The 11,981-nt window shown below is 43.5% G+C and overlaps 1 protein-coding gene across 2 annotated transcripts in view; it reads left to right on the top strand.

The window, feature by feature from the left end:
- The first annotated feature begins 814 nt into the window (after positions 1-814).
- PREX2 (phosphatidylinositol-3,4,5-trisphosphate dependent Rac exchange factor 2) overlaps positions 815-11,981 on the top strand; it is a 330,482-nt gene continuing 319,315 nt past the window's right edge. For both annotated transcript variants that reach the window (XM_075583773.1, XM_075583771.1), the window contains exon 1: positions 815-1,313. In XM_075583773.1, the coding sequence (XP_075439888.1) occupies positions 1,173-1,313 (141 nt within the window). In that variant the 5' untranslated portion in view covers positions 815-1,172. The remainder of the gene's footprint in view (positions 1,314-11,981) is intronic.

Genomic DNA, 11,981 nt, shown 5'->3' with positions numbered 1-11,981 from the left:
TAGTACTCTGTATATATCTACTTGCTTTTGCACAGTATATGATGTTATGTCTTAGATAAAATAGAAAATAGCACATTAGGGTTGTTACTTTTTTTTCAAAGTCTTTTTGTAGGATAGTACAAATCATTAGTCTTATTACTGAAAGTTGTAGTCCATGTGTGACAATATTATTTATTTGATTTACAAAAATGTTTTCCACGAAGTAATACATTGAGAGTTACCTCTCGTTTGGCAGCACTCGGAGGGTTAATACACCATATTTGTACTCTGGAGACATCTGCTAGTATTTTGCAAATTACAAGACTAAGGAGATGGATAATATAGCAGAGGGTTGAATATATTTTAAATGGCTCCCCCCCCCCGTGTTTTTCTACATGTTATTTGGTGGGTTTACATGTTCTTGGTCTACTGATTTAATGTGCCAGAGCCAAAGCAAGAGACAACCTCTCTGTAGTCAATGCATTTAAAATGGGCTGGAGAAAGCATGGCTTCTTTATTTCAAATCAACCTCATTCTCTCCTTAAAAACAAAGTTCAAGAATAGGTTTCTAAAAATTAGCAGTCTGTACCACCACACTTCATCTACTGTTTACAGTCTAGAAGTTGCTTGCATCCTCTAGTCATAAAAGTCCCCTTTTAACCCCCCACTATCCCTGGCTCTGTAATTGTGTGAAGCAGGCAGTGCTGGCACACAATGCTTCCCCAAGGTTATGATTCCTTTCCTTTTTCCTGACATTCATTTGGAAGGGATGAAGGAGGGGACAACGCTGTTGGGGGGTGGGTGGTGGGGAAAGAGGCTGGTTCCAGGATGAAGGGGCTGGAGTCACATGGATACAATCTTTTGATTAATGTCCAAATTACTTGCTTTGCTCTCAAACCACTGACTGGAGACCTGCAAGCAGAAGGAAGCTATTGCTTTTTCTGAAAAAGACAGAAAAGAAAGAGGGAAAAACAGGAACACTTTTTTTTTATTTTTATTATTTGACCACAAACCATTTCTTGAGACTGGAGATTTAAAAGCATGGCCATCCCTTTGAAGAAGCAGAAGAAAACAATGTCGTTTGGGGAATTTGGCTTCTGAACTCGCAGTGGATAACTTTTTCTCTTGTACATTAAATAGTTTGGAGGATAGCAAGCACTGCTGCTGTGCTGCTGAAGAAGATAACACGTAAGATGACAGAAGAAAATAAAGCTGAAGGCAAAGGGGAGAGTGGGAAGGATCTGGAGAGGCAGCTTCGCCTGAGAGTGTGTGTTCTCAGCGAGCTACTGAAGACTGAGAGGGACTATGTACTTACCCTGGAGTTTCTGGTGTCGGTGAGTTTTATGATGGGAAGAGGTGGGGGATGAGAAATGTTTTCTATTACTGTTCAGCCAGCCAAAGTAACCGGATTACTGGAAAGCCCCAAAGTAACCACAACAAAGGGTGACAAAACACAAACTGTTGTGGGAATAATTATCTAAGGGGAAGGAACTGCAGTGGAAGTGTGAGAAAAGAACAGATGTTTATCTCTAAGAATGCTATCTCGATATACAGTATAACACGGTGTACACGTTAAGCACTTGACTGTATGATCAGATTTCATGCATAATGCAGAAAAGAAGCACTAGAAGATTACCCCAACTACCTCACATTAAATATTAGTATATGTATAATACATCCATTAAATGCTTGTTGTTTAAGTGCGTAGATTAAGACTCAAGTTAAGATATGACTTACAAAAACACATTTTTTTTGTCTTAATTTGAAGTTGACTTATTTATTCTGGTTAGATGATGTTTGTATTTTAGAAGACCATTCATTACCATGTAAGTTCATTTATTGAATATAATACTGTTTCCCAGCCTTCTGATGAGTTATGCTAGTTATGTAACAATCACATGGTAATGCATTTCATTCACTACACTGTATTTTCAACCTGGAACATAGTATTATTGCCTGAAGATAAAGCAAAGGGTATACGGTCATCAGCAGCTGGTTAACATTACATCCACGTGATGCCTTCACCCCTCAATTATTTCTTCTTACTTGTTTTGTGATCCCTGTGAAAGTGTTTTGATGCCATGTTCCCATGAAATCTAGGGACACAAAGGAAACAGTGCCCAATTGTACTAAACAGCATAAAGAAACAGTGTGATCTTCGGGTACATTTAAATCATTGAAGGAAAACTCATTGGCGCCTGTACACATCTACTGTATATTAAGAGGGTATAACTGAGAATTTCATTTAACATGTAAGTTCTAAAAAGAGCAATTCCAGCTTCACACCATTATAATCTCCCCTTGTACATAATAGTCTTCAAATCAAAGCTACAGTTTGAGGTAAGGGAAAACTCTCAGTATATTGTAATAAATACAGGTTTTGGACCTAGCTGTGTACAGATTTTTTTTTGTGTACAAATGGCCTTCTGTTTCTATCCTGCTCACATACTTCATAGTGAAGCAATTTTCTATGTTGACAAAATGTTGCTGTGGAAGCATTTTTTTGTGGGGTCTTAAAATGGCTTCCTTTGAGATTTTATGAAAACTGCTTTATAACTGTTCACGGCAAACCTGCTGGTTGGTGTCTTAAAACGACAACCCCCCAAAGGACTTTTTCTGTTACCTTACCTGAACCAATGGGGTCCCTTGGAGCTGATTTGTGGTCACTCAATTTTCGGGGACACTCCGTTCCTGGTAAAATTAACTTTTTGTTGTTTCCTTGAAAAACTACCCATTAAATAAGTTATGCTGGGTAACAAAAAGTTACAAAAACCTGCTACCGTTCAGCATACAGGTGCAGCAAATAAAGATACAACTTGAGAGCACATTGTGCACACGTTAACATGTCTCAGACAGGTCTGCAACCCTGTCTTTCCCCAGTATTGCTTAGCAAACAGTGCTTCCACTGCAGCCAGGGATTCTGGGTAATGATATGCAAATGAGCAGTGTCACCTTAAAAAACTACAAACATGGCTGCCAGGATCATCTCACCCCTCCCCTTCTTCCCCTATCACCCCCCTTCTTCCCCTATCACCCCTCCTTCATCGCTTCACCCCCCCTTCATACCCTTGCACCCCCTCTCAGCCCCTCTCATACTCTCTATCTTCTCTCACGTTGGCTTCAGCCTCTTACCCCCCCCCCTCCTTCATCCTCTCTCACCCTCTCCCCCCCAGTTAATATTCCTTACCTGGCTGTGGAGTTCCTCCCTGGCTTCGTCCCCACCATCCTCTGCCAAAGACTCCTCCACTCTGTCACTGCTCTGCTTCCAGTCTCCACTGCCATCACCCGCCTTGTCTTTCGCCCACCCCCCAAAATGTGCAGCCCCAGGCGACTGCCTGAGTCGCCTAGTGGTTGCACCGGTCCTGCCAGCATTTCTCTCTCTCCACCCCCACCAGCACGTCTTCCTCTCTCACCCAGCATGAAACCATTTGACTTCTCCTGCTTTATGTCATCTAAAGTCCCGAGAGCACTACTACTATTGGGAGTGACTCTGCTATTTGTTATTGTGAAGTATGGAAGGCACCAAAAAAATAAAAATAACGTGGTAGACATAATAAGTATCTATACATATGAATGTTTATGTACATTTACTAGTGATGTACCGAGTACCTAGAAATTACCCAGTACCCGGCGCTTTTTCAGCTACCCGGAACTTACCCGGGTCCAGCAGCATGGGGCTGTAATTTCAGAGCAGATGAAAAAGACTTCAACACTTACCTGCAGCCGACGACAGAGAGCGAGGAGTACCGCTTTTGACGGTGAGGAGTACCGCGGCGACATCGTTGGAGTAGCAGCAGAAGTCCTGATGGTGGTGACAGCAGCAGCAGAAGACCTTGTTCAGCGGGCGGGAGCAGCGGAACACAGCACACAGCCGATGCTGGTGGGAGCCGGGGAACTATGTGACCGGAGCAGGAGCGTTCCTATTGGACAGCCGGGGAGGATCTGGCTGTCCAATAGAAACGCTCCTGATACGGTAACATGGTTCCCCAGCTCCCACCAGCATCAGCTGTGTGCTGTGTTCCACTGCTCCCGCCCGCTGAACAAGGTCTTCTGCTGCTGCTGTCACCGCCACCAGGACGTCTGCTGCTGCTCCAACGATGTCACCGCGGTCCTCCTCACCCTCCGCAGTGGTATTCCTCACCCTCCACCGTCGGCTGCATGTAAGCCAATGCTACCCGGGCAGGTACCCAGTACCCAGCCTGCAAATTGCCCCATATACCCGGTACCCGGCAATCCTCAGGACTCGGTACAACACTAATACTTACCTAAGAAGAAGAAGCTTTGGGGAACTTTGTCTAAGAAGTTGCAGAAATTCTCTGTTACTCTGTAATGCGACACACAGGTCTTTAATGCCCTTCTTGTACTGTATGTCATGAGTATGTCTGGAAGTATTGTAGCAATGAATCAGATGTTTTGTTGCACTCATAAATAATATGAGCAGTTCTTATTAATGTTGTATAAATACTGGTGTTCCTAACCCATACTCAGACCTGCAATTGCCCTTGACATCAACACTTGCAGAAGAGAAAGAAAGGGGCACTGGGGATTTTGCTGAAAAGAAGACCTATCCAGCCAAAAGAACAGACGTTTCGGCTGTCACAGCAGGGATATGGCCTTTCTTTGAAAAAGGCTGATGTGACAGCCGAAACGTTGGTCCGTTTTTTTTCCTTTAGGGCATTTGTTAATTTTGGAGGGTTTGTAAGAAGCTTCATTTTCATTTGCATAATAGTGTGCGTTTTATCTGAAGTCTTTCTTTGGACCTATATTTTGGTTTAAAAAAAGATATCAAAACCTGCAAAGAAATCTCCAGGTCCCATGTAGCCAGTTACATACTGCAGCACATGATCATTAATTCTAACACCTGCAATGACAGAGTTGCCTCACTATCACTTTATTTTTGTATGGATGATGTGGTTTCATGAGAAAAAAAAAAGTGGCTAATCAAGTGTTTTACATTTTATGTTCTTATATGTTTGTTATAGATGTTTACACCACCTCAGACTCGGTAAATCTTTTTTTGTTTAGATTCTTTAATTCGAAAGGGACAGAGACATCATATCAGAATTATAAGCAATGTGACAAAAATGGCAAAAGGGCAATCGAATTAGCAAAAATGGATAGTGAAAAAAGGATTGCAACAGAAAGTAAGACCCTAAAAAGTTATTTATGTAACTTAATAACTAAATAAGAAAAGAAAACATAGGACCCTTTCAGTGTGAGATGGGTAGGTAGATTATTGGAGATAAGGAAAAAGCAGAGTTATTAAACACATTATTTGCCTCTGTGTTTACCAGGGAAAAATCAATTTAAATCGTAGTGCCGCAGGAGGAAACCACAACCTCCATATTAATGAACAATTGGTTAACTGAGGAAGAAGTTCATAGGCGGCTTGATAAAATTAAAATAAATGTAGCGCAGTTTCCCCCACCCTATGGAAGATATGGCGGCTACTGTGTGTGTGGTGCTTTACCTGTGGCTCACAGGAGGGCTGAACCTCTGCTGCTGGGAGCCTGGGGTGTACCTGGATCGTCTGGTGACAGCGCCTCCATCCGCGAGGGATCCTATCAGTGTGGGAAAACCCAGTCACAGGACACAATGTAAGAAATACACGCTGGTATGGTTTAACAAGTGTACTGAACACATAAGAATACTAATAACAGAACCACTCAGGTCTCACAGGGCTGTACCCCCACACAGTGCCCCCAATCACTGTGTCCACACCCCTGTGGGGTTTACCCAAAAGTACTGAGGTGCCCTGGGTACCTACCCACCTGATGTCCACAGGAGCCAACCCACTCAATGTATGTGTGACAGCGCTGCCCACAAGAAGTGTTACTGTTGGTGCACTTGTAGATGGGGATACCTGCCAGGTGCTCCAGCACCTGGTATCAACGACAGAAGAGAACAGTCTATCCCACGGTGTCGTTGTCAACAAAAGCGTCCGCCTCCACGTGGGGTGTATCCGGTGGGAGTGTCCCACCGTGATGAGAGTCTCTAGACTTGCGGTGGTGGTCCAGTCCCAGACCACTGGCTGCAACTGCTGCGCAGCATTCTGCTGTGTCCCTGACACTAAGGATGCTAAGTGGGGCAGTGTCCCTGTCTAAGGGGCCTGTCCCTATAGCAGCCACCAATTGACAGGGGAGTCAGGACCTAGCTGGGGCCTACAAGGGGGTCTGTGGTGTAGTACAGGGGCCACAGGCACCCTGCACATACACCCTCTCCCTACTTTGTCCCAGCTCCGACTGGCGTGGCTTGCAGAGCGCCAAATGTATCAACTGCAGTCCTCTGTGAATCCTGCAGCCCTATTGGCTGGTTCTCCCCATGTGACTAGCAGCCCCTGGGCATGCTGGGGATTGTAGTCCCCGTGTAGCCTGCTCGGTAATGGCGGCTGCCGCTGCTGTGTCTCTGCGCATGCGCAAAGCACTCCCATGGCCGCCGCGATCGGGGACTCATCTGCGCATGCGCGTGAATACATAACATGGTGGCACCCTGCTAAGGTTGCTGCTGTGGATCTCCGGCTACCTGGTCGCATCTCTGACTGCAGCTCTCCCCCTGCACTCCGCAGCTGCACGCTGCCTCCGCTGCTGCACGCGGCCGTGCTGGGAGGTAAGGGGAGCCAGCGGGGACCCAAGGGGAACCTGGCAAAATAAATAAGGCACCTGGCCCCGATGGCATACATCCAAGAGTTAAAGGAGTTAAGTTCAGTAATAGCAAAACCATTATATTTGATATTCAAGGACTCAATTTCCACAGGCTCAGTACCACAAGATTGGCGTAAAGCAGACGTGGTGCCTATATTTAAAAAGGGAGCTAGATCACAACCGGGGAATTAAAGACCTGTAAGCCTGACTTCAATAGTAGGGAAACTACTTGAAGGTTTAATACGGGATAATATTCAGGAATACCTAATGGAAAACAAAATTATTAGTAATAGTCAGCATGGATTTATGAAGGATAGATCTTGCCAAACTAACCTTATTTGTTCCTTTGAGGAGGTAAGTAGGAATTTAGACCAGGGTAATGCAGTTGATGTGGTATACTTAGATTTTGCAAAGGCTTTTGATACGGTTTCACAAAAGAGGTTGGTGTACAAAATAAAGCAAATTGGACTCCGTAAAAATATATGCACCTGGATTGAAAACTGGTTGAAGGACAGACAACAGAGGGTTGTCATAAATGGAACTTTTTCAGGTTGGGCTAAGGTCATGAGTGGAGTACCTCAGGAATCAGTACTGGGACCCCTGATTTTTAACTTGTTTATTAATGACCTTGAGGTTGGCATCGAGAGCAAAGTCTCAATCTTTGCTGATGATACTAAATTGTGTAAAGGTAGTAGAATCAGAGCAGGATGTAATTTCTCTCCAGAAGGACTTGGAGAGACTGGAAAGGGGGCAGGTAAATGGCAGGTGAGGTTTAATACAGATTAAATGGGGATACTTTGGGGAATGTGATGATTACATTAGGGGAATGTGATGAATCACGAGCCAAGCGGACCCACGTGCGTCCTCGCACAGGTCCTGCACGCCCGCACTCACCCGCGGCCCGTCCCGACACCCGCTGTTGGCCCCCCGCACCATCGTGCCTTCTCACGCGCCTCCTGACGCACGCGCAGGGCTTCCCCCGCTGGAGCGGCGCCTCCACTTGCGCGGTGCTTGCTTGCGCGGGGATTGGATACTGGTAGTGTCACGTGCCATATTTAGTAAAGATTTGTTCAAAAAAAGGTTGGACATCTTTATAGAAAGGAAAGGTATACAGGGATAAGCCAAATAAGTAAACATGGGAAGGATGTTGATCCAGGGAGTAATCTGATGTGGTCCAAACACCTCATGTTATCAAATATTTCTTCTAATTTTGAGAGATTGAAAGGAGTTTGGGGAGCATGTGTGACAGATGTGGACTGCTAAATAGTTTTTTTTTAATCTTTAACCTATACAATAAAACACATTAGGACATTACTGCTAGTATACTCCATAGGGTTAAGAGTATTTTTTCATATACAAGAGGAACAATGTGTCAAATTTCTCCCTTTGCCACCTATTTTGCCTCTGGCTCTTTTCCACTCTGATACACAATAAAGCAGCCTGCTACCCCTTCTCAAGTCTCTGGGGAAATATCCCCTGTAGTCCACTTCCTGCCTTGTGTGCTGGCTTTTCTAAACTTGCTTTGCATTTTGATACAGTATTTCTGCCTTTCAGTTATGTGTAGATAAAGGAATTTAATTTGGGGAAGCAGAATTGTATTCACTTAGAATTGTTCCTGTACAGCATGTTTCCTGAGGCATTGGTTGGTGTGTTATTCATTAATAGGGTGAGGTGGAGTAGCTCCACTTTCCCTTATTTCCAAACAGTTTTACTTATCTAAAGAAGAAAATTATTTAATTTAGGAATTCTTCCCCTTTCATAGGAAATTCTTTTAAAAATGTGTACAAAATTGACTCCTTATCAAGATTATTGACATCTGCATTTAAGTACACTCCTCTTGGGTTGAGTTTGACCAATGCTTTCAGGCAACTCAGTGGCAGATGATAAAGGCGGAAAACTGTAGGAGTGGGGTTATTGAGAAAGTGATGATGATGTTGCGAGAATCATCAAATTCTGCGATACTAGCCACTGACTGCCTTTAATGCCTTTTTACATGGAAATAAATGAAAGTAATCTAAGTCTGCCAAAGCTCAATTCAGGGTTGTCAATTTGCATTCACTGAAGGAAGCCTCACTGATTGGATGGTGGTCTGATTCATTTCCAGCATCAATTATCTTATAGATGTGGCCATGTATCCTCTTGGCTACTAATCTGCCCTACCTAACACATCAGCCCTGGTACCAGCGCAGGCGGTGTTAGGGTTTAATCTATGCCCTTGCTGCTGCAGTAAACAACTGCCTTGAGTGACAGGGGGGGGGGGGGCTGTGTGCTACCAAATAAGGGCCTCAGACCTAGGACCCTCCCCTGGGTACAAAAGGGACTGCTGATCTAAATGTAGGGGTGTTGTTGGAAGGGTGGAGCCAGGGCTTTGGCCACCTTCCTTCCCCTCCCTCAGGGGAGTGGGACACTACCCCACCAGAGACTAAGGGAGCAAAAGATGGACCTTTGGGGCTTCAAGCCCTGAGGGTTGATTCCAGGGACCAGAGAGATAGAATGGAGAGTGTACCTGTTGGTATGCTGTATGAAGAATAAAGAGCTGTTCCTGTTTTATACTCCTGCCTGAGACTGCAGTTTATCAGGGGGAGTGCAAGAGGGTTTTCCTGCAGGGACTGCACCCGGTTCTGCTGGGGCCTGCTGGAAATGGAGGCGCTGCGACCATAAAGAACTTGGAAGATCCCTAAAGCCTGTTCTGTCTTCCCCACTAACATGGGTGGACACTCAGCAATCCTGTAAGCCTAGCAGGTGAGCAGCACAACAACACCAGGTAACAGTGAAATCTCCCAGAGGGTAGGGGAACCCCTGTTACATAGACTTTAATGGACTCTTAACTATTTGAAGTCTGAATTTATTCCATTTAAACTCAATTTTTATTTAAAACTCCCACCGCCACGTTCTATTTATATGACCTCTTGGATTTTTACAATTATGTCAAAATCCATTTTTTTTATTGGAAATTAACATTTGATTTGTATAATGCCACTGATTTTTTTTATATTATGAATCTTTTTAAAGGGGAAAAAGTAAGTAGCAAAATCACCAACATGGAAAATATATTCCTAGTTATTCATAATTTTATGATACATGATGAAATAATATTACAGGTAAATTAGACTGTGCAACATCTGAATTTGCATAACATACAATGGCAAGCTGCAGTAACCTAAAAATGCTGTATGATCGCCCAAAACAGTGACTTATATTTATTGTACCTATTTTATCGTAAAGAGTAAGGTAAGCAAGGGGTTAACCTTTCCCGCCACCATTCCCCCACCCCCACCCGGGAGGCCTAACCACCATCCCCGGGGCAACCACACCCCTTCACCCACCCCAAACAAACCTACATTCCCTCTAGATTAATGCCCTATTAGGCAAATGTGGCCAGTAGTGGTTTGGGGCATTAACCAAAAAAAAGAAACACGCGTATAAAAAAAAAGCAGCATTATATAAAAAATAAATTTCAACTGAGAATCATGGACGCCCCCCACCCACCATTGCTCACCAATGTGGCTATCTAGGCCCCCATTGAGAGCCACAATGACTACTGCTGCGACACACTTTATTCGAGCAAATACCCAGTATGTACCTGGCAGATACCTGGAATGCGCCGCTCCTCACCTCTGACAAGCCCCGTTGCGTTTGCCTTCCCAGCCATGGTTCATGCCTGGCTGACGGGCGGCTGATCTGTTAAATGATAATGATTAGGATTTAATAGGCTGCAATGCTTCGTGTGTCTACCAGATGGCATAAATTCATGAATTGTAATGCAGTATATATATATACTGTGCAGTATTGCAGCCAGCGGGAATAAAATGCTTCAATCCCTGCCTGGAAAATAACGCAATGCACTCGGGCAGAAAACAGTCACAAACCTCAATACACCCGAGTATACCCGAATTCGTGGGACTAGCCGAGCTCGAATAAAGTGTGTCGCCAGTGTACTAATGATTTTAAGGTTAAAATGTATTTTGGCCCTAATATCAGACCTGGGAAATGATTACCACAATATTAATGAGTTCAAACATAAAATTGTGGCAATAACGCGCGTGTATTTTTTTTTTACCGTGATATTAACTCCACTTTAACAAAGTTTGCTGAATCTGGGCCAATGTATTATCTAATAATGTTTCCACCATATGAAGTCAAACTACTGATATGTACATCATGTGGCATTGTGCACTTCTGCCTAACCAATGATTATTAATTCAATCAGTCAGTCCTGGTCCGCGTTGAAGTGCTGCCACTGAGTTGGATTATTTAGGACAGTAACAACTTTTAATAGGAAATGACTGAACAGCATAGAGTTAAACAGCAGGTACACTCTAATTAGGTTGTAGTAGTCTGCATAAGAAAGTACTGCCACTAATTGGGCCTCCATTGTCCTTGCCCTCTCCTAAATTAGGTCTCTGCCAACACTGTACTTTATCAACTCAGTACTTTGCAAACATTGTGCTTTAGTGACATTTTGTCCATGTATGATGCTTCCTACTTTTCCCTTCACTAATAAGTAAACTCAACTAACAGAGTGAGCACAGGTTGTCTCATTTTATTTATTTATTTTTTAATTTTACTTTTTGCTTCTCCTTCCCCACGTTGGAATTTATTTTAGTCACATTTTGTTGCATGGAACTCAACTCTTCCCCAGCACAGGAAAGACAGCGTTACAGATCAAGGAATATGGACCCAAGAGATTCATTGAAGTAATACATAATCTCACTATCTTCTGATAAAATTGGGGGTGTTACTCTAAATGCCACACAGTTGAGGGCCCACCAAACTACATTCATACTGTGAAGTTTTACCATCAGAATCCAGTCTAGATATGAAGTTCTGGATAAACATTTCTACTCAGAGAATGAACCAAGGTGTAGGTGTTTAATTGATAATGGACATAATCTGAAACCCTTCTAACCTCTTCTATGCTGAAGGGTACAGCAAAGCATTGCAAGAAATTTAGACATTTTTGGATTCCTGCTTTGACTATTATTTATTATAAGCATTATTATTATTATTATTATTATTATTATTATCATTTAGAGCTGTACTGGGAGCCCCTATTGCTTTTTCAAGTCTTCTACCCTCCTCTACTTCAATGTAATACAGGTAGGGGAGAGCTTTACTTTCAATTGAACGCAGTAGGCGTGAGAAAGGAAAACAATACTAAAGGCTTTATGCCAGGGGTGATCAGCCCAAATTTGTAGCCAGTGTTTAGTTTAAAAAAAAAAAAAGAAGGGAAGGGGGTTTCTATCAAGGCATTCCCACCTACCCTATACTGAGACACACCCACTGACAGGCACACAGGCAACCTCCTCCCCTCCCCTTGCCACATGTTAAGCTGCACTGAGAGTGGTGGGGGGCATAGTC

The sequence above is a fragment of the Ascaphus truei genome, chromosome 2 (genome assembly GCF_040206685.1).
Source record: "Ascaphus truei isolate aAscTru1 chromosome 2, aAscTru1.hap1, whole genome shotgun sequence".
NCBI classification, from domain to species: Eukaryota; Metazoa; Chordata; class Amphibia; order Anura; family Ascaphidae; genus Ascaphus; species Ascaphus truei.
This window is presented reverse-complemented; position numbering and strand designations above follow the sequence as displayed.